The sequence below is a fragment of the Doryrhamphus excisus genome, linkage group LG4, assembly GCF_037039965.1.
Source record: "Doryrhamphus excisus strain RoL-2023G ecotype Guam linkage group LG4, RoL_Dexc_Guam_v1.1, whole genome shotgun sequence".
In the NCBI taxonomy this organism is placed as follows: Eukaryota; Metazoa; Chordata; class Actinopteri; order Syngnathiformes; family Syngnathidae; genus Doryrhamphus; species Doryrhamphus excisus.
Window position 1 is genome coordinate 3,972,215 of NC_136360.1, and position 21,944 is coordinate 3,994,158.

At 41.4% G+C, this 21,944-nt stretch overlaps 3 protein-coding genes across 3 annotated transcripts; all 3 read right to left on the bottom strand.

The window, feature by feature from the left end:
- Positions 1 to 579: 579 nt before the first annotated feature.
- Positions 580 to 4,127, bottom strand: henmt1 (HEN methyltransferase 1). Its single transcript, XM_058073859.2, has 9 exons — positions 3,993 to 4,127; positions 3,697 to 3,809; positions 3,065 to 3,199; positions 2,791 to 2,973; positions 2,373 to 2,553; positions 1,942 to 2,050; positions 1,728 to 1,833; positions 1,024 to 1,181; positions 580 to 718 (listed from the first exon to the last, which is right to left on the bottom strand). The coding sequence occupies exons 1-9, from the start codon at positions 4,065 to 4,067 to the stop codon at positions 627 to 629; spliced, it is 1,152 nt and encodes a 383-aa protein (XP_057929842.2). The 5' UTR covers positions 4,068 to 4,127; the 3' UTR covers positions 580 to 626.
- A 2,004-nt stretch (positions 4,128 to 6,131) lies between these two features.
- LOC144898338 (uncharacterized) lies at positions 6,132 to 14,853 on the bottom strand. The gene is made up of 18 exons (XM_078789909.1): positions 14,596 to 14,853; positions 14,462 to 14,511; positions 14,136 to 14,346; positions 13,468 to 13,728; positions 12,921 to 13,181; positions 12,557 to 12,817; positions 12,022 to 12,282; positions 11,344 to 11,604; positions 10,975 to 11,232; positions 10,632 to 10,895; positions 10,288 to 10,548; positions 9,214 to 9,474; positions 8,671 to 8,931; positions 8,268 to 8,525; positions 7,401 to 7,661; positions 7,019 to 7,306; positions 6,250 to 6,486; positions 6,132 to 6,184 (listed from the first exon to the last, which is right to left on the bottom strand). The coding sequence occupies exons 1-18, from the start codon at positions 14,723 to 14,725 to the stop codon at positions 6,132 to 6,134; spliced, it is 4,098 nt and encodes a 1,365-aa protein (XP_078646035.1). The 5' UTR covers positions 14,726 to 14,853.
- A 768-nt stretch (positions 14,854 to 15,621) lies between these two features.
- Positions 15,622 to 20,775, bottom strand: LOC144898339 (fibronectin type III domain-containing protein 7-like). Its single transcript, XM_078789910.1, has 13 exons — positions 20,487 to 20,775; positions 20,302 to 20,421; positions 20,161 to 20,220; positions 19,643 to 19,903; positions 19,042 to 19,311; positions 18,659 to 18,919; positions 18,320 to 18,580; positions 17,912 to 18,172; positions 17,425 to 17,682; positions 16,972 to 17,232; positions 16,323 to 16,583; positions 15,800 to 16,060; positions 15,622 to 15,629 (listed from the first exon to the last, which is right to left on the bottom strand). The coding sequence occupies exons 1-13, from the start codon at positions 20,773 to 20,775 to the stop codon at positions 15,622 to 15,624; spliced, it is 2,832 nt and encodes a 943-aa protein (XP_078646036.1).
- Between the last annotated feature and the right edge of the window lie 1,169 nt (positions 20,776 to 21,944).

A 21,944-nucleotide genomic window follows, 5' to 3' on the forward strand; every position in this document is an offset into this window, starting at 1 on the left:
GTGTGGTGTCCGTGTGGCTATTGTCCATTTACTATGTTTTGCATGATTGTCATATTTGCACAAAGTCAGATATCCGTGACATCTTATTCTGACTACTTCTCCACTGAAGGATCACTTTAAGGCAGACGTACGCAAAGTGATGTATATTTATATCAGTCTTGTGATTTTTTTTTCCAATATGATTTCACTGTCATGTTGAAAATTCCAAAATATCACTGTGTTTGATACAGTTAGTATATTCAACATTGTGCCATTTTTGCTTGGAAAAGTGTTCTGTTGTGTAGTTAGTACAGTATATTTTGTAGAGATGTCTTTGCTTTGTTTTATGGACACTTGTTTTACCTGTGTGACAGTTAAGTTCACGTGGGTAACTACCATGTTGTCACAAACATGATTGCTTCCTCTCTTCTGTGAAGCTGTTGTCTATATAAAAGTGTAACTTGTATTTTCCCGTAAAGTGATGTACTGCGCTGTTTAAACACTGTCCAGTGTATTTGCTTCCTTAAACTGTGCTGGATGCTTACGACGTGTACCTTACACTGTTGACAAGTTCAAAGAAACACATGGGAATAAAAGCGCTCATGCAGACTGTTCATTTTATTCCAAATTAGGTTAAGTAGTGGAGACTAACCATCGACCTTCCACCGCTCTCTTTCCATGTTGTTGGCCTCCACATAGCCGCTGTCCATCAGATCATTAGGATCATCATCTTCAAGGTCTAAAAACATAGGTTTATATCCAGCAATGTCACCACCGCTGCCAGTGTTTACCATACATTCATTTCCAACACATACTGTACATACAGTATATATTTTATAAGCTGCCCTTGCTCGTTATAGCATTGTATCTCTGCTTCTTAACACACCTCATACGCACTTGGTCTGCCAGAGAATAACATGCAGGATCGGTGTTGCCGGCTTAGCTTACTTGGCGTGAATTGAGACGTCTCTACATTATCAAAAAATGACGAGTAATGCATGCTAATTGCAATTCAAAGCTTAAGACAAAAAAGTACAGCATTACCTTCTTTCTGAATGCAGACAATTACAGCAGAGCGGTCCTGATTCATCTTAATTTGGGGATCATCTATAATTAGTTGTACGAGATTACGAAGACTGTCAGTCAGCTCACTCAATTTAGGGCAGCAGATCCACAGCTTGTGTAGAGGTACAGAAACATGCCTGAGGAAAAGACAAGAATATAGCAACACAGTGGTTATAGTTAAATGTAATGTGGCTTTGTGACCTAGTTTTTTTCTTAAACTTTTGAACCCTGAAGCTTATACTGTAATCTCATGACAGAATAACTATTAATCATTTAAATACTGTCCCACTTGCGAGACGGTGAGGAAATACTATTTTTTTTCATTCCTCAACATAACAGTTTGACTCAGTGTGATCTTACAAAGAACACTAAGCTCATCCTACAGCAACTTAACACACTACTTCTGTCAAATAAAGGGCTACCTGGTCCTCACAGACTTGTGTACGCCACAATGTGCTGATTGTCTTTCTAAATTTAGTGGGTGTGGCTTAAACACCGGTGTATCTTACACATCGGAAATTACAATTCCTACTAGCTGACTGCTAGTGAGACTTGAGAAAGTAGCAACAGGTAGTAATAAAGAGAATAGCAGTTGCAATACACTGACATGCATCAATACACTCTCAGATGATTGTCGATGGAACTAGTAGCTCACTTGCTCGTCTATAATATAAAACACACACCTGTGTAACATGTTACACTCCTGTACATCACCATTTGTCCAAAAGATCTCTCCATGATCTCCTCTTTCCCTCACACAGTCTTCCACAGGATTTTCTTCCTGATTCTCTGATTTGATTAGATTTAAAGAAACCAGAAAAAAGAAATTACCATTAAATCAGTTAAGTAAAATACAAAATAGTCAAATAAATAGTGTAAAAGCACCTTGACTCTTACCTGTCAGCCATTCAGTTTTTAGCTTTTCCACCCAATACAGCACCTCACTAACCACGGCCTTCCGCAGGATGTTGTTGTCATGTAGGCTGGGATAGTTTATGCTATAAAGCTAATCAGGAAACAGATTTTTTTACACATCCACATTTTTTTTTAAACCCTATAATTATGACATTGATGCGTTTGTATTCCTATACATTCAAATGCATGGGCGAAGTGATTTGCATGGCTGGATGCATGGATTAATACAAAACATTTACTTTAAAAACATGTATTCATTTTGGTCGTGAAATTTTTTGCAATTACAATACATCCGGCTCACATACACCTGCCCAAAGTGGGATATTACTGGTTTAAAAAAATACAGCATCAGACGCACAGAGTACATTGTAACTTGAAACAGTAATGGTAAATAACTGAATTCTGCTACTTACCAATGTGTATGAAAAATGGTTGTCCACATCATCGCCAGACATGTGCCTGTTTTTGCCCAAGAGCCGATGAAACACACCAATCTGGGTGCAGAAGCCAAAGCATTCTTCTTCTCCTGGGGGGGATTCTCCCACACCAGTGAACTCCACCTTGAAGCCATACTCCGAACATGCTTTCAGAGCCCTGGAAACAAATACATCTTTATTGTTTATACACATTACTCAAAGAAACTTCAACCTGGAAATTAGCACCATGATTAATTACCACACTATGATTAATATTGAACCAGTAGTTCATTCATCCTAGCATGATTCAATTCAGCAACAATTCAGATAAAACGACATACTATACTGAAGTGGTGAATTTTGTACTATTAATTTTCCTTCGTCATGGATAGATGGACATTTTATAACCACACACCAGGAATGAAACTCCACTCTGGTCCACTCAAACTTGTGGTCACTGTGTCTGAAACCTGAGAGTCCAGGAAAAAGCGGGTTGAACTCAGAATTTGGTGTACTGATGATCACTGTTTGCGGGGCCATGTATCCAAAGACCACCTCCGAAAACTTGTCCAAGTCATGAAGAGGCAGATGCTCTATGCTGTAGTCAGACAAGGACGGCAGAGGGATAAACTGATCAGTTAGATGAAGTTAACTGTTTTAAAAAAATGAATACTCAAACAGCAACTTACAGTTCTATACTGGTCACCAGGTCAAATCCTCTGAGTCGGGCATCTTTTTGTGTAACAGAGCCCTGGTAGAGCTGGATGCATAGCTGCTTAAAGGTTGGCTGGAGATAATCGGTTGATAAAGGAGCTAATATATGCCTGAGGGAGGTCACATCAGTGGCATCATGTTATAAACATTTCTGTTTAGGGTTCTAATTATGTTAAAAACTCTATAAAGAAGGCAATAAATAGGTTTTGTATACTCAATGAAAATATTAAAGATGAGGAAACCGGTTTCAAAAAAAAATCACTTATCAGAAGCTTGTCTGGAACCAATTAACCACGATAAACGAGGGACTACTGCTAGCATGTCAAAATATAGTCATAAAAATCAATATATTCATTTTACTAAGCGCATGTGTGTGCTAGCAAGGGTGTAATTAGCAATAGCTCTTCGTTAACACATAATTAGCTATGCTTTCACTAGCTGAACAATCTTTGTGTTAGCTTAGTGTTATTGGAGACAAAGCAAAATAGTGTAATATCCAATAATATAGCCTACTAATGAATCAATGTCATTTTTTGACTTGTGGGTCGACTATGGCATTCGCACCTAAATATGGACACCAGTGTTGTGTTCAAATGTTTACACTCACTTCTTTTTGGAAAGCTTGGCGCCATTGATGTCAACTCCAACCAACAATTCAATTTCACGGTGAAACTTAAGCTTTTGAAGAAGGCTGCACTCTCCGCAGCCTAAATCCACCACCTGACAAAATAAAAACTATCTTTATTGGGCCGAGAAGATTGTGTGCAGTCTATGGTGACAATTAAATCAAAGCAAGGAAGCTACTAGCAAAGCTGGCGCTCAGTTGAGTGGAGGCCATTAGTATCAGGTGACACCTTCATTCGGTGATAAATGTTGTTCTGAAGATGTTAAAGGACACCTCACCTGTTTGGGTTTATTCCTTTTGACAAAGTCAACGACAAACTGGTGTCTCTGTATGTGAAGCGACGGGCTGAACATGTTGATATTGTGTTTTAGTCGTAGCTATACTACATACCAAGGACACTAGAATTGATTAAGACTTTTGGCCTGAGTTCACGACAAATTAATGGAACGTCATAGCGGCAAAACCCGTGCAGGCCAAACTACGGAAGTACTTACCAATTGACCACCCTTTTCTAGTGTAATATTTTTTCCCTGCATTGTCAAAATCGTTACATTTTTATATTGTTCACAAATAAAAATTCACTTGGGTGAATATGTCATTGGATAATTAATATTATGTAAAAAAAAGTACATTTTTTGTTATCTTATATTATCGATTGAATGAGCTTCACTAGCGAAGTACAAGGATGACTATTGTACATACAGCAGTGTGAAAAATGAGTAGTGGTTCATTTTCTTTTACAGTTGGAGCATTATAGACAGATTCCGGACAGAGAATCCTTTATTCATTCATTGATTTTCTATATCACTTATCCACAATCATCTTTTATTATGCAGGAAGGTGTGTGTGTGTGTGTGTTCTTTATGATGTGTGTAGTCGAAATATGCAGAAAGACAGAGAAAAATGAGTGGATATTCTTATCACGAACCCTGAAAGTATAGTTCACTATTGATGTCAACATAATCATTAAACTTACCTATTGGTTCATATATTGCACATACATGAAGAATCCATTAGTGATTGTCTTTTTTCTTCCTGTCAGAGCAGGATGGAACTAGTGCCAAAGACTTGCAAACACTGTGTTCTAAGGGGTGCTGTTCAGGTACCATTCACAGAACTACGTAACTTTTTAATGCGATTTGTGCAAAATCTACTGCCTTGCATCTGTTTATTTAAAATCAGTTACATCACACAAACACAAAAAGTGACACGATTTCTTATAGGCACTTTTAATATTTCAAAAGATCTTCTGGCATTGCTTTAAAAAATTCTACTCACTTAAGTACTCACTGCTGGACAAATCATGTTATACATCATTCAGAAAATACATATATACTGCATGGTCCTATTTAATATTGCGATACATTCCCAGTTTTTAAGTTGACTAGTACAGTCACAATGTGATAATCAGGCAAAATATGAAATTATCTATCTACAATAATAATACAGTTTATGATAAATACACATGCAGCTGTAATGCCACATACCTGTTAGGATAATCAGAATTTACATGAGCTAAATAAACAAACTAAAATATTTAAGTACTCTTTGTATTTCTTTGTTCATTTTAGTCGATCATAATTTATATAATCTAACATGATGGCGTGTCTGTGCAGCCCAATGTCCTTTTAAGTGGGTGTGTTTCACCAGGAGTCACCACTAGTGGTTTTGCATTCTAGCGTGCTGTAGTCACTTTGGCTGATGGGGTTTCTCGCTGCCAGCCTGATGCAGTAGGTGGTCTTAGGTTTGAGGTCAGTCTCAGTGTAATAATCTCCTTCCACAATTCTTACTCTGCGCTGGTTATTGTCCACCTGCTGTTGCTGTTCTTCCTCAATGACGAGTGTGTACTCGGTTGCATCGTTTACCGTTGCCCACTTCACATACAGTGATGCTCCGCTGAGGGTTATGTTTAGCAACTTTGGAGTTTCCAGATCTGAGAGTCAGGTAAAAAAAAACATGAGAGGGTTTTACAGGCATGCAGTGCTATTGTGTGTTTTTAAGTGTTTTACTAATATTTACCATTGTCAAGGATGGCATGGATCCGAGAAGCCCGCAAATCTCTCTTCCTGCGAGATCCAACTGGACCTGAATATGATGAAAACACTTAACTGGACTGGATTTGCATTGTTACATAAAAGTGTATGTTGTTCAAGGTGCCAAGAAAGCTTTATTATTAATAATTAGCAATTTCTACCCAGTTTGCAGAACTGTTGCTCAAAGTTATTATGAATGTATGGTATTTTGTAGTTAAGGTTATTGCAAATAAAAAGGAGCCCAGATGTGTCAGAAAGGGTAATACCATTTTCCTTCAGATCAGGCTTTGGGGGATATTTTTGATTGATTGTGTAGTTCTGTGTTCAACTGTGTATTTCCTCCATTTACTCCTTTTTCCTCGCACAGTCGAAAAGCATGGTTAATCAGAGAGACTCTAAATTGCTCAGAAACTGGACTGGTATCACTATCTTTTGATCTGGCATCACGTTTGAATGAGAGATGATTAAAAAAAAGAATAGTGAAACAGAATCAGTATTTCACCTGTAGTGATACCGCTCGGGATGCTCTCTCCGACAGTATTACTAGCTGTCACCTCAGTGTAACCCGGACTGAAGTTGGTCAGCTGGCAAGAGAGGCCGGTGGTGCTGCAAAGCACAACACGGCTTTCCCCGGAGACATCGTAGACACTGTAACCCGTGGCATGCACCGATGCATCCCAAGAGAGTGTAGCAGACTGAGTGCTACCAGTGTATTGCACATTCTTTGGAGCACAGGGTACTAGAAAAACAAAACATGGCATGCTTTAAAAACATTCAGTTGCACATTTTCCAGTAAGAAATTATATTTTAATTCTCAAGATTTCAGCCCACAGACAAGACATGAAGCAAATGAATACTACACTTTAAAGATGTACTCTGTTGACCCAAATGGAAGCATAGGATCAAATGTATTGTAGGTGTTATGGCAAATTCATTATGCCAAGTTTCAAGCGTACACAATTGACTGATCAAAACCTGTCAAAAGCCTGCAAGGCCTTCTCTGCTGGCCTAAACACTATCAGAAGCACTGACCTCCATTCACAACTTAAATTGCAATATTTGTTCCATTAGATTGTATGAATTTATTCCCAACACTCTAGTATTGTCCACACTGCTTCCAGTGTAGGGCTAAGTAATGTTTGGTGCTGTCAGCCACAAAAGTAAAGAAGGCAAGAAGCCTTTCAACAGATGAAAAATCAATAAAGTAGCATCCACTGTGAAACAAAATGTTCAGAAAAAGCTTTGTGTCGTGCAGCATAACAGAATATTACCTGAGACTCCAATATAGGCATTCGAAGGCTCACTAGCTCCGGCTGAGTTTCTGGAGCGTATTGTGAGATTGTAAGGTGTGCTGCAAGGCATCGTGGTCTCAAAGTATGGTATGGACAGCCAATAAGAAGAAACACTCATCAGGGCCTGTGGGTTGTCTTGGATTCGACCAGATATTTCCACTAAATACTCGACATTGGGACAGTCGACCGTTTCCCACAAGGACATGAGCCAGTGATTATGGCCTATTCTCTGTATTCCAATATCCAGAGCAGTGGGAGCACATGGAACTTGAGAAAGTAAGGAGAAAGTAAAGGCCAATTCAGAAATAGTCTTTGTGCATGTTTTGTTGCATTTCCATTTGACGACTGTTGACATTCATACCTGCTCCCCTCTCCACGGGCGCACTATAGGAACTGTTGCAGAAGCTGTCGGAGGCTTCAACTGTGAAGTTGTACATGTCCCCGCATTGCAGGCCTTCGATAGTGCAGGATGTGTTGGTGCTGTCACAGTAAAGAATCTCTCCATCCATAGATTTAGCACAGCCGTAATACTTTGCAGCACCCTCAGAGGAGGTCCAAGTAAGGATGGCAGCAGTGTTCTCACATTCAAAAGCCACTGCAAGGCCAGAAGGTGCACAAGGCGCTGCAACGAAAAACAAATGCAAATTTTTATGATTTTTTTTTTAAGTCGGTGCCACACACATCACCTCTACTGCGTTCATTTTGAATGAAACCTGATAATTGAATTACCGTTTGTCACCGTCTAGTCAAGCGACGTGCAAAATTTATGCATGTGAAAGTTTGTGCTCATGTGTGTCATGCGGTGTGTGTAAGTTACAAGCTCACTGATGTCTGGAGTTGCAAACAGTCTTTTGTCACTGCCAGTCAGTGGCCTAACCGAGCTTTTTAAACACGGGTTGTCCTGCAAAAGACTACCAGTAGCTCCCAACCATTTTTTAAGTAGATCTCCGTTTATTCATTTACTATTAACTCCAAAATTATAAATTGGGGTTCAGAAGTGTCTTCAAGAACACTTCGGATTGTGACCAATCGCAGTGGAGTGTACAAGGAGGTGGGCTCTGGGTAGAATGAATTTAATAAGACTGTTTTGGAAATCCAAAACCAGATAGGTGTAGATTCTAGATCTAGAAAACTTTCTCCATAGGACTCAATACAAAAGGCCAAAAAATGAGCATAAAAGGCCTCAAAAGTAGCCTCAGCAGAAATATGAAATATCTAATTAGTTCACCTGTTCTGAAAGATGCAGCAGACGGTTCACTGGTGCAGTTGTCGCTCCTCGCCGTGACAGTCAAGCTGTATGGCTGGCCACAGTGCAGATCAGTGAGGGTGCAGTTATTGACGGAGCTGTTGCAACTTGCGACATGTCCATCTCTCCCTGTAGCTGTCAGCAGGTATGATGTAGCCACAGGAGAGTAGGCCCATGTCACTATGGCGCCGTTCTCCTCACAAGCGGGTACCGCAGTCACATTTTGCGGGGCGCAGGGAGCTAAATAAGGATAATAATAAATGATATTGACATCAACTGCTCATATGGGTGATTGTAGTTTCACTTTCTCAAGCACATTTAAAACTCTCGATGAATAAAATGTGTAAATATCGTATTTATATTTACAACTACAAAAAATAAGTACCTGTTTGGATCCTTGCTGGTGGACTTCGAAGGTTGCTGCACCTATTAGAAGAAGCAGATACAATGATGCTGTAGTGCATGTCACAGTGGATTCCCTGGAGTTCACAGGAACTGGAGGTGCTGTTACAGGACGTGAGGGATTGGTCATAGCCCTCAGCTGTTGCCACGTAAAAGGGTGTCTCATTTGACATCTCCCATTCGACAAGGATGGTGTCACTGTTGCATTGTGTCACTGCGCTGATTGATGTTAGAGCACAAGGACCTGCAGGACAGATCAAATATGATGTGTCAGAAAATGTTGCAGTTATCAAGTAAAATCGAGTACATTTTTCAATGTCCACGCAAGGAGCCTATTTGGTTTAAAGTAGGTGTTCAAAAGCGTCCCCATATATATGAGCCAAATACTATGAAACAAAATCATAATATACAATAGTGTGGTGTAATCCAATGACTGTTTCCCATTTCCCTTTTTAAACATATTTGTGAGTACCTCAGAAAGATTGTTTAATTCATAAGCCTTCATATAAACAATTTGCAATATTACCTGTCTCAAGCTCAAAGGTGTTGCTGTGATTACTGTGGCAGTGTTTGTTGACAGCAGTCACATGGAAGGTGTAATGCGTCCCACATTTCAGATCTGGAACATTGCATGGAGGTGAGGTAGAGGTACAGGTGGAGTTGTGACCTCCGATGCCTTGAGCCAGCACAACGTAGCTGACAGCTCCATCAGACGGATCCCACATCATCCAGGCGGAGTTTGTCACACAGTCCAGATATGTGTTGATATTGGTGGGCACACATGGAGCTGCAAAATGCATGCATGAACCATCAGAATTGATTCTACACAAATATACAATGAACAGGGCTGCTTGGTTCATGGCAAATAAGAGACATATTGGTTTGGAGGTGGTATTCAATTGTAGCCAGGCACTAGAAGTCACACAAAGTCGCACAAAGTCTGAAAAAGGTCCTCAGCAGCAATGTTACAGTATAGTTTACCAACAACATTCATGATTCACTTTCAATTACTTCTTCTACTTAAGGTAATCTTGCAGAAAGATCGGGACATTTTTGTACCCCTGGGAAAACAACTCTATTGGCTGGCTGACTGATGTCAACACGAGCGGTTGTCGACATAACCAAAATCAAAACCCTAAGTAGTCATTGCTTGTGATTTTCAATTTCCAATTGTCTTACCCAAGGATACAACAACAGTGACTGGGATGGAGGAAGCAGGGATTAAACCACCAACCTTCCGTTTTTCCTGCCAACCTGCTCTACTTCCCGAGTCTTATGTTAATGTTGTTTCACGCTGCTAAGCGATTAAGAGGAAGTTGAAAATAATACAGCACATGTCAACATAAACAGACATATTTTTCATACAAATGACCCCTTTGGGTTTCAAATTTTATGTCAACCATGTATATCGACATCGACTTAAGCAGGCACTCTTTAATAAGAACAAGGTGGACTGGGACTTGATGAATAGGGTGAGAAAATTAGGCAATAAGAGTACAGACACGGGGGTGCTACAATTAATTAAAATCTCCCCATCCTGTAAAGTTATACAAATGTAAATATTGACAAAACCCATGAGACATGAAAAGTGCAGTGTTACCTGAAGAGGTCTCTACTACAGGGCTGGGCTCGCCCTCGCAGCCATTTCTTACAGAGGCTACAGTAACACTGTAGCTCTCCCCACAGGATAGATTATCAATAGTGCAAACTGTGCCGCTTGAGTTACAGTAGAGTCTTGCCCCACTTTGGCTCACTGCCACCACATGGAAGTACTGGGCACCGGGGTTGGCTGACCAGGACACAGACATCGCATCCTCGTCACAAAGTGCATCAACAGCCACATCCTGAGGTGGACAAGGAGCTGCAGAGGATTGAGAAAAAGGCATTTAAAATATATAATATAATGTTGTTAAACGTACAAGTCTGGCATTGTTTTTGTGGTACCTGTTTGCACAAACGTTGTATCACTTTCCATGCTGGAACAGGACTCATCTTGACCAAATACGCTCACATTATAGGTGTGTCCACACAGCAGGTCGCTCATATCACAATAAGTCATTGTGTTGTTACACTCAGTCTGGTGGCTTCCATCTGATGTGACACCAACGGCAAGGTAGGAGACGGCTCCACTAGCACGCTCCCATGTCACGCCAGCAGAGTTTGAGGGGCACTGCACAGACGCTTTAACATTGGTAGGCCTGCAAGGCACTAGAAAAGAGAGTATATATACGTATGAGCAAAAACATTAATCATTTCTTGGGGAAAAAACACAACTGTGGATAAATACCTGATTGTAGGTTGAGGTAAGCGTGACTGTTATCACAGCGTCCATCCCGAGCTGTCACCGTCAGGTTGTAAAGTTGACCACAGTACATGCTGGGCAGCTGACAACTTGGTGCCATGTTGTTACATTCGATGTGGTGACCATTTGGTCCAAATGCTTGCACCATGTAGGAGGACACACCCTCACCGTCTTCCCAAGACACAACACCTGTGTTATCATTGCACAGCATCTCTGCTGATACCATCTGTGGCACGCAGGGCACTGTAAGGACACAGAAAAGTGAAAGAGGTGCGTGTTACGTTTCACATAAGGATTGTCAATAATGGGCAAAATTCCATCAAACAAAAGGCAAGTTACATATACAAATAGTACCTGCATTGAAATCCACAACAGAGCTTCCAGCACTGCTACATATTTCATCTGTGGCACTAACAGTGATAGAGTAGTTGAGACCACACATCAAATCATCGAACAGGCATGCTGCCGTGCTGCTGTTACACACTGATGCGTAGCCACCGCTGTCCTGGGCCACCGAAGTGTAAGAGAGCGCTCCCTTGCTGGGCTCCCAGGACAGTGCCACAGCACCAGACTCACAAACCACCTGAGCCTGCACATGCTGAGGAACACATGGCGCTAATACAGCCAAAAACACACAAATGCAAAGAGGTTATTCCAAAAGAATGTAACCTGATAATTGGAAACCTGATATTGGAAAAATAATAATGTAGTATAGAATCATATTATGAGTTCTGCAGTGTGTGTATGTATATAGTATATATGGCTGTTATACTGTTCTGATAAGAATGAACATCTTCCATCTAACATAGAATCATCATGTTGATGCAGTGCTAAATCAAATGTGTGATTTCATCCCATACAATAAATCATCATCAAGCATTGTACCGCACAATTCCTGCAGCAATACCCCACCTCTCTATCCAGCACATTTATGCAGAATTAATACATTTCAGACATTCAATATAGGCACCAAGTACTAATGTGTAATGTGTTTATATCAAGTATTGACAGTAGTATATATCTTTAGCTTACCTGCTCTTAGCTGTGTGATGTCACTCTGGGAAACATTACACACAGTGTTAATGGCGGTCACACTGATATTGTAAGTGAGGCCACACATGAGATCCGAGAAGACACATGACTGTGTTTCTGTCTCACAGAGAGATTCATATTCCCCGATGCCAACAGCTTGGACCACGTAGGTATCAGCCCCCATGCTGGCCTGCCATTCTACCTGAGCTGTGTTTGTAGGACAGTCCAAAAGCGTTACCACACCATCAGGGAGACAAGGCGCTGAGTGGAGAAAGGTTAAGAGGTTAATGGAAAATTCTAATCCTGTTAATAACACATTGATGAACAGGGACAGTTGAACATTGTTATTAGACATACAGTATGTGTATGGTGTCAGGCAAATAAATAAAACAATCAAGATACCGCTAGTAAATCTGAAGAAGGGTCTCAACGGCTCTCCCAATATTTATTTGTTATTTAATTGTACTTTTCAGTTAATGCTTTTGAGTTTAAAAAAAAATCTATTACATTACACTGATTTTAGGTCAATGCTCACCTGATTCAACCAGCAAAATGTTGCTAGTAGGGCTACTGCATTCCCCATCAGATGCAGTAGTGACAACAGTGTATGTCTGGCCACATTGTAGGTCCAGTAGCTCACAGCTGTTGAAAGTGGAGTTGCAGATAGAAACATGGCCACTAGATGACTGAGCTGTGGCTGAGTAGTTCAAGGCACCCTCAGAAAATGCCCAGTCCAGCAAGGCAGAGTTGGTGAAGCAGTCAAAAGCAACTGAGTTAATGTTGGGCGTGCAGGGAACTAAGAAGTGAAAGAAAAACAAAAAAACAGACAAATATACAGTATATCTATTACACAATACTTAATACGTATGAAATAGAAACATTTGTATTTCTGGTTTTACCGGAATTGAACTGTTGAGCAGGGCTCGGCAAGCTACTGCAGAGATCATCCTGGGCCACCACCTGGACAAAGTAGGACTGCCCGCAGGCCAAGTTGGTTAGGTTACAAGTTGGTTCGATGCTCTCACATGTGGATTGGGTCCCCTGTGTACTCTGAGCAATCACTGTATAGGACAATGCCCCCTTGGTGGCGTTCCAGGTAACAGCAGCTTCATTGCTCGTACAGTCAAGTGTCACATCCACGTTAGTTGGTACACACGGTGCTAATGAGGAGGGCAGGGCAGTTGTCAATTTTAGAATATTGCATGCAAATTAATAATATCACAGAAAAAACACAATTATTCACTAAATTTCTTTCAAGGTATTTCACACAATAATGGTTTATTGTGCCATTAGAGAATTCAGTATCTTGTTGAAGAATGATGGAGGAACTGGGGGCCGAAAACAAATACATATCGTACCAGTCCTATTTAATAACAAACCTATTTGAGAGAAGTTTTAGGTCAACTAGTTGACACCTCAACTGTCATACAAAATAAAAAAACTCACCTGATTGCAGTGTGCTCTTCTCACTGGGCTCAGAGTTGCAATTCTCATTGGCGGCGACGACAGTGACTGTGTAATTCTGTCCACAAGGGACGTACGGCATGCCACACTGCAAACTTTCAGACCAACAGCTTTGTGACTGACCATCCTCCTGTGTTATGGTGGCCGTGTAGAAATCAGCACCATCAGAGTCAGTCCACGATATCATGGCAATCTCTAACTCGCAGTTCATGGCACTGAGGACACCTGTAGGTGGACAAGGCTCTGTGGAAAGAACAGACAGTAAGTTCAACATTCTTTAAAATATCAATAATAACTTACAGTATACAGTATAGAGCTACAAAGTTGGACATCTCTGTGTGGCGTTTGTATGTTATCCCCATGCTGTCATCAGATAATAAGATCAGCATGAAAACGTACAGTTGGTGTTTGTCAAAATTATAAAAATTGATTAATAACCCTATTTAATACAGGATACAGGCAGGCAGCCCCGCCTGCCCCCACAGAGGCAAAGTATAAAAATATTGCTCCATCATGTTGGAGCTGCATTTTAAAAGCCAATTATGTAAGTTACAAATATTGTTCCTAGAGAAAAGAACAATTGGGACAGTAACATTTCAAATGCCGTTATTGTTTCCAGTAACAGGTAACAGGTAACAGGTTTAATCTACCTGACTTAAGCACTGATGGCTCGCTGGGGCGGCTGGTGCACATTGAGTCGACTGCCTGCACGGTCAGGAAGTAAACCTGGCCACAAAGGAACTCATGGAACAAGGTCCAGGTGTTGTTGGTGCTTAGCTGCACAGCAAGGCTGTCGTTTGCCTCGGCTGACACAATGTAGTAATCTGCAGTTTGGACTGGATTCCACGTCAGTGATGCCACCTTGGGGAAAAAATGTAAAGAAATTAACAATATTGTAAGAATAGTTAAATATTGTAAATAAATTTAATGAAATAATGTATTCAACAATTAGATATTAAAGGTATGAAATAATAACCTTTGTGGTGCAGTTGACTGTAGAGTTCAAATTTTGGGGTATACAGCTTGCTGCAGAAGCAAACAAATTAATTTTACAGTGGTGACAATTACACACATTATATGCAGGATATCGTATATTTTTCAAATGCATACCCATTTGTATTGTAGTGCTGTTGCTTGGCATGCTGCTGCACATGTTGTCATCTGCTATGATATGAACAGTGTACCGCTCCCCACAGTGCAGGTCATCCCAAGTGCAGCTTGTGTTGGCCGTCATGCACATGTGGGTATGGCCATCCTCTCCCACAGCAATTGCCAAATAGTACTCTGCGCCATCTGCGTCAGCCCAGCTAACTGAGCCTATATTGTCTTCACAATGTGTGTGACTCTGCACATGTTGGGGCACACAAGGTCCTGGACAGAGATTGAATTAAACCAATATAAAGTGAATAATGAACCCCAGAGAATTATATTCCCTGGCCATACCTGTCTTGAATACAGCAGGCTGACTTGCAGCACTATCGCATCGATCATCTTGCGCTTTTACAGTGAAAGTGAACATCTGGCCACAAGGAAGCTCTGTCTCAGTCATTGCCTCATCAGTTTGGAAAGATGCGACATATCCGAGGTCTCCTGTTGCTGTCAGCACATAGCCTGTGGCACCTTTAGCACCCGACCAATACACCGCAACTGTGTCATTGTCACATGACCCATCAGCTCTGAGGTCTGTTGGCTGGCATGGCTCTGGAATAGGAATTTGTTGCCAGTCACATTATTATCCAATAGCATCCTGTTGTGACTCATATTACATGATATTATACGTTGTATATTCCTGTGGTGGTTACCAATTAACATATTCCTTGATTACCTGTCTGAATGTAAACAATGCTGCTGTTTTCACTGTAGCACATGTCACTGTGTGCAGTTACGGAGAATGTGTATGTTTCTCCACAGTCCAAGTCAGAGAACTTGCAGCTGGAATTGGTGGAGTTGCACTGGTGAAACATTCCCATGCTGGAGGTGGCGACTACCATGTAAAGTCCCACTTCCTTACTTTCCTCCCAGTACACATTGGCTGCGCTTGTCCCACATTGCAGGTCCACACCAACATACAAGGGCTCACAAGGACCTGCAGAGGTACTGTCTGTTAGTTGTTTTTTTACATAAAAAAATTAATAATCAGGGATCTTATGGTGTTTTTAAAAAATAGTATGAGTATCAGGAAAGATAATAAATAACAAATCAATTAACAAGAATACTTTGAAGGACAATTACCATCCAGCAAAATTTGTTATCATGACAGGCCAAGGAAAGATGAAGCAAACTGACAAATGTCGGAGAAGTTTGCTGGACTCACTTGTTGTGACGGTGACTTCACTTCCTGTTTCAGCTTGGCAGTGGTCACTGATGGATGTGATGCTGATATTATACTTCTGACCACACAGCAGGTCTGTCAAATCACACTGTTGCTCTTGACTCTCACACACAGCCTGGTGGCCATCAGCTGAAACTGCAGTCACCATGTAGGAATCGGCTCCACTGGCATAGGTCCAGTTCACCTCTACTGTGTTGTTGTCGCACTCCAAGGAAGTTACCACATTTGTAACCGCACAGGGGGCTTGATATAGCAAAATAAGCAAACGTATGATCAGCATTTGTCTTTATGAGTGCAAACATGTCTCAAATTAGCAATAAACAAAAAAAGTATCACCCTGCCGACAGATGTGAGCGACTATAGAAGTTTCTACAATATATGACATTCAGTAAAACAGGACATAATCCAGGCAAATGATCTCAGTCACAGAACAAATACTATTTGCATTGCAAGACTGTCAAAAAACAGGAGTCAAATTGCAAAAAAAAATCCTCAGCCTACACACCTGAGTCCAGATGCACGGTGGTAGACTCGGTGCTGTTGAGTGTTTCTCCAATGGCAATGACAGTGGTGTAGTAGACAGTTCCACAGTGGAGGTCTTCAATGCTACAGAAAGTGTATTCGGTATAGCATGACAGATAGTGGCCGTCGCGTCCGGCGAGGTTGGCTTCATATCCCATGGCTCCAAAAGTTGCCTCCCAAGACAGAATTGCCACGTTGTTTGAGCAGTTTACACTTGCTTGAACGTTGGTGGGCGGACATGGCTCTAAAGGTAACAATAATGATTACATGCATTTACCATTTTATGTAAAGAAGAGTCAAGTCAAGCCCATGCACACAAACTGATGGAGTTGTGGGGTTGAGATGAGAAGGCCTGTATCACGATCATTATTGTAGTTTATCTCAAATGTGTTTGACTGAGATCAGGGTGTCAGCTCTCGTTCACAATCATACCATGCGTGGGTGCAATTCCTGTCCCCTTCCTGGCCCTCTCTGGCCTGGGCTGAACAGTCGAGCCATGGCCCGTTTCGCATCTACGTACACTGCTGGTGACTCTATTGTTGACTCTGTTGTGACTCTATTGTACAAGGTTGTGGCTGTCTACCAAAACTATTACAAAAATTATTAAAACATACCTACATTTGTTTCCTTACCTGTTTTAATCTGAACGTCCTCAGTTGAGGTGGACACACCTTGGCATGCGTCATTGTTTGCCGTGACACTAATGTTGTATATCTGTCCGCACTCCATGTTGTACAGGGCGCAGTAGGTGTGGTTGGTATTACAGGAGACCATCAGACCCTGGTCTGTCACACCTTCCACTACATAGTTGTCTGCACCCATGGTAGAGCCCCACAATATCTGGCCAATAGTTAGGCTATAATAGGCGCTGATGTAGCTGGGGATGCATGGCTCTGTGGGAAGGACAAGCACAAGTGTAGGTGAGTTATTAAACAAATGAGGGCATCCGCTAATAATATTAATAAATGCTTATACATATATGAGAATCTTGAAATTTTTAGGTTTCTGGTAAGATTCTTTTGTAATGTAATCTCTTTAAACATCCTGTGAGATTAAATTAAGGAACAATAAAGCAATAAACTCACCAGTGAGCAGCATTCCAGTCATGTAAGCGGTGGTGTTGCAGGTACTTCCCACAGCTATGACAGCGATGGAGTAGCTTTGTCCACAAAGCAGCCTTTCTAGATCACAGTTGGTAGTGTTGGTTTCACAAGTAGTAAGGTCACCAGGATTGGTGGCCTTGACCGTGTAAGACACAGCACCATCACTCGGATACCAGTTCACTGTGGCAGTTTGTGTGTAGCAGTCAAGCACTGCCGAAATATGTGTTGGTGGACAGGGGACTGAAAGGAACATAGGCACAAAAGTGATCTCAGTCATCTACTCTACTGTTTCATGATCATGTGCACACAAGCCAAGTATGGTGTTTGTGTGTGATGCATAATTCAAGTACATATAGTATCTATGGTGTTGGTCTAATGATAATTTATAGTAATATGTTATTGCATAACACAAAAAGTGTGATCATGCTATTCTGTGCAAGACAAATTTTTGTCTCTTATTATATGTTACCTGGGGCAGTGTTGATTAATTGAGTGGGTGGGCTGCTGCAGTATCCATCAGAGGAGACCACAGAGACATGATATATCAGGCCGCAGCTTATTCCCATTATGCTACATGACTCATTTGTGCCCTGGCATGTCGTGGTCTGCCCGTTGCTGTCTAGCACATTGGCGATGTAAGAGTCGGCTCCTAAGCTCTCAGTCCAGTAAACGTTCAGAGACTTTGTGTCACAGTCCACCATGGAGGAGATATTTTCAGGGGTACATGGCACTAGAGAGAACAAGCACAGTGGGTGTGTGGTTTTGAGCTTGATTTTTCTCAGTTTCAATGTGAATTCATCATAAAATTAAGACTTATCACTGATAATTATATTTACTCAGGTGTTGACAAACACATCCAGAAAGAAGCCATGCATACCCGTCTTGATTGTCACACTATCACTTGGTTCGCTCTGACAGTCGCTATCTTCTGCTGTTACAGACGCTGTGTAGAGCTGCCCACAGCTCAGGCCAGTCAGGTCACATTGTGTTTCATGGGTGCTACACTCGTCCATCTCTCCAGTCACACTTGTGGCCCTCACACGGTACATCTGACTTCCATTGCTGTGGTTCCACGACATGGATGCCGTGTTGTCAATGCAACTCAGGTTTGCTTGGAGATTTTGGGGAGCACATGGCACTAGTAGAGGACAGTAAAGATTCATTTTGTATCAATCAAATACAATCTTTTAGTATCACTTGTACGTATGTCTTGTACCTGTCCTGACTATGTCTCCTTGACTCTGAGAACTGTTGCAGGTTTTTCCCTCAGCCATGACAAGCAGAACATACATCTCTCCACATGGCAGGTCAGTGATGTCACAACTTGTGTCTGACGTGGTGCAACAGGCTGTGTGTCCGTTCATCTGCTCCAGCGTGGCCGTGTATGACATAGCACCAGGAACGGTCGCCCAGGAGATGCTAATAGTGCCGTTGTCACAACTGACTGACTTTTCTAAAACTACAGGAGAACAAGGACCTGGAGGGAAGAGAATGAACAGGCATGATCATTCTGCAGAACTGAAATATGCAGATAAATAAAACTTGTTATTGGGATGATGACAGATGATCGCTACACTGGTATATGTGGTGTATTTATACCTGTATAAGTTGTGACAGCGTTGCTGGGTTGACTGGTGCACTGCTGACCACGGGCTTTCAGACTAAATGTAAAGTTTTGGCTACACATCAGCGGAGGCAGAGTGCAACTGCTGTCAGAAGTGGAGTTGCACTGAAACATTTGGACGTCACCGAGGCTGTCAGTCACCAAGACAATGTAATCCTCTGCGCCTGCAGCCTCATCGCCTATCACCCAGGGCGAGTTTGTCAGGCAGTCGATCTCCACATCGGAGAGATGAGGTGTGCAAGGGACTACAGGAAGAAATGATAAAGTTATACTCATTGTACATTTACTTTACATTATATTGTATGGTTATCTTCTACATTTCTTATTGTTTTTGACAGTGGAAGCGATATTGCCTAATGAGTTGGCTCTGCTTTCCTTATTGCATGTTCCAAATAAGGGCTGTGTTGTGTTAACTAAATAATTGAATAAGATGCTTGTTCCAAGATTTTTGTCCATATAGTATGTGTTGAACAAAATATCCATTATTTAAGCACTTAATTCAAGAAAAATCCCCTTTGCAAGCTTAAAAGTCTTAATTACCTGAGATATTTCTTTATATCTATCATAATTCCTTACCTGTTTGAATCCACATCGTTGGGCTGTCTCTACCCACACATCCATCTCTTGATGGGGTGACTGTAATGTTGTACTCTTTCCCACAATCCAGCATGTTCAGACCACAACCGCTGTTTGTAGCACTGCAGTTATGTTGACGACCTGAAGCATCAACGGTGGACACCGTGTACATGACCCCGGTGATGCTGTTGGTCCAGTTTACGAATACACTTCCGGTGTCACAGTCCACAGTGGGAAGGAAGGATGACAGAGGACATGGAGCTGACAAGGGAATTGTGGAGAAGTAGAAGAACAAGCTCAGTTCCCCTGTTCAAGTTTAAATGTGTATTTAAATGTGTATTTAAATGATGATGATGGATGGATGTTTTATGATGAATCATGCAGAGCATTTTGGCTTGTGCCATTAGTTATATTACTGTATGTCTCTATGCTAACCATTGTTTCAGAAACACCACAGATAAATGAAGTATCTGTACTCTTGGTAGGATTATCTGTTAATCTAGTTGATCTACACTTACCTGTGGTGACCTGCTCTGCTGGGCTGTGGGAACTGTTGCAGGTACCATCTTGGGCTACAACTGTCACATTGTAGGTGAGCCCACACTGCATGTCCTGCACGATGCATTGACGAGTGTCTGTCATGCACATTTTGACGTCACCTTCGCTGCTCACCACAGAAGCTTCAAAGTATGGCGCATAATCTGTCGACTGCCAGGTAATGTTGAGGACACCATATAGGCAGTCGAGGTCGTATTTGATATCTTGTGGTACACACGGGGCTGAGGGAGTAAAGACTTAGTTAGAGGAAGTACATTACATGTTGTTATAATTACTGACATGTCACCTGTTTGAATCACTTCGATGTTACTTTTGGCTCCAATACACTTTTCATCTGCACCGGCAACGTAGACCTGGTACTGCTGTCCACATAACAGACCATATATGGAGCAAGAAGTGCTGCTCGTGTTGCACATCCATTGCTGGCCTTGTGCATTCTCTGCTACTGCCACGTAAGTCAATGAGCCTAGTGAGGCTTGCCATGACACCGAGATGTCGTTTGATTCGCAGGATGAGTCGACATGGAGATGGGTCGGAGGGCATGGAGCTGTAGGAGGAAAGATCGAAAAGAGCATGTACGTTACATGTTAGAGTGCAGGACAGGTTGGTGGATGAAGAGTGTAACAAGTCACAATTCTGCAATTCAGGGTAATATATTGTGCTATTGAAAGATGCTCTTTATCAGGGGTCTCAAACTCAATCAGGCCACTGGAGCTAGGGTCTGGGCGAGACTAGGCCGCATCAGGTTTTCCAAAAAAAACCCCAAAAAACGCATTTATTAAAAACAGAAAAATGAATAAACTTTGCTTTGGTTTTGATTTTCTACAAGAAAAGCTCTGATAAAACATTCCACTGTTCTCAAATATTTTACTTTTTATTGTTCTACAATAAAATAAATAATAAACAAATCGATAAATAAACAAATCGAGAATAAAGAAAATCAATCAATCAGTAATAAATAAATAAATATAATAATAATAATAAAACGGCAAATAATAAAAACTTAAGAAACCACATATAGTTGGTGGCTAGACAAATTATTTTTTTCAGATGAAAATGAACAAAGCATTATTAGAGCCCTGTAGACATGACAAAACACGACTATAGTCACATTTATACTCTTTTTATTTACAACATATTGCGCAACTGCAGGGTCTTGAGACACATGCTAACTCGCAAACTAGAGAGCTAGCGACCTAGCCTTCAAGTTATTTCCTTTAAACTTAAATAGCCCAAAAATTACCACTTCCACACGGATAGGGACGACAACTATTAACAGTTATTTAACCTTTAACATGAATATTAATCAAACGTAATAATTTTTTCTGGGTACATGATACCATACAGCATCCATATCAAACATGCGCGGGCCGCACTTTCATATCAAGGCAGGGGCCTCAAACTAGTGTCTTGCGGGCCACATTTGGCCCGCGGGCCGCGGGTTTGAGACCCCTGCTCTTGATAATTCACAAAGATTGGAACACCTCGACTAAACACAAGATGTATTTGCTTCTCATTCTGTATCTATCATCGCCTCATTTTTTTTATATCAACACAATGAAAAACATAGAAGTATTAGCATTAGTTACCTGCAACTATGCGGTGCCAGTCCCTGGCAGGACTGAGGCAGTTCCGTCCTTGTCCGCTGACAGTTATTTTGTAGCTCTCCCCACAGAGTAGAGAGCTGATATTACAGGAGGTGCTATTGGTGGAACAAGTCTCCTCATGTGCGATGTCAAAAGCA

What these genes read in the sequence shown, in the direction of transcription:
- LOC144898339 (XM_078789910.1), bottom strand. Translation starts at nt 20,775, where the DNA reads ATGCTCTTTTCGATCTTTCCTCCTACAGCTCCATGCCCTCCGACCCAT. An exon ending in TTCTGTGGTGAGCAGCGAAG is followed by an intron (nt 20,221 to 20,301) that starts GTGACGTCAAAA and finishes ACAATGTGACAG; the next exon opens with TTGTAGCCCAAGATGGTACC. An exon ending in AACGATGTGGATTCAAACAG is followed by an intron (nt 19,312 to 19,642) that starts GTAAGGAATTAT and finishes TTCTTCCTGTAG; the next exon opens with TCCCTTGCACACCTCATCTC.
- LOC144898338 (XM_078789909.1), bottom strand. Translation starts at nt 14,725, where the DNA reads ATGTGCATGACGGCCAACACAAGCTGCACTTGGGATGACCTGCACTGT. An exon ending in CATTTTGCTGGTTGAATCAG is followed by an intron (nt 12,283 to 12,556) that starts GTGAGCATTGAC and finishes TTCTCCACTCAG; the next exon opens with CGCCTTGTCTCCCTGATGGT. An exon ending in CACCTTTGAGCTTGAGACAG is followed by an intron (nt 8,932 to 9,213) that starts GTAATATTGCAA and finishes TCTGTCCTGCAG; the next exon opens with GTCCTTGTGCTCTAACATCA.
- henmt1 (XM_058073859.2), bottom strand. Translation starts at nt 4,067, where the DNA reads ATGTTCAGCCCGTCGCTTCACATACAGAGACACCAGTTTGTCGTTGAC. An exon ending in ACCATTTTTCATACACATTG is followed by an intron (nt 2,051 to 2,372) that starts GTAAGTAGCAGA and finishes TTTCCTGATTAG; the next exon opens with CTTTATAGCATAAACTATCC. An exon ending in GAGTGTAACATGTTACACAG is followed by an intron (nt 1,182 to 1,727) that starts GTGTGTGTTTTA and finishes TCTTTTCCTCAG; the next exon opens with GCATGTTTCTGTACCTCTAC.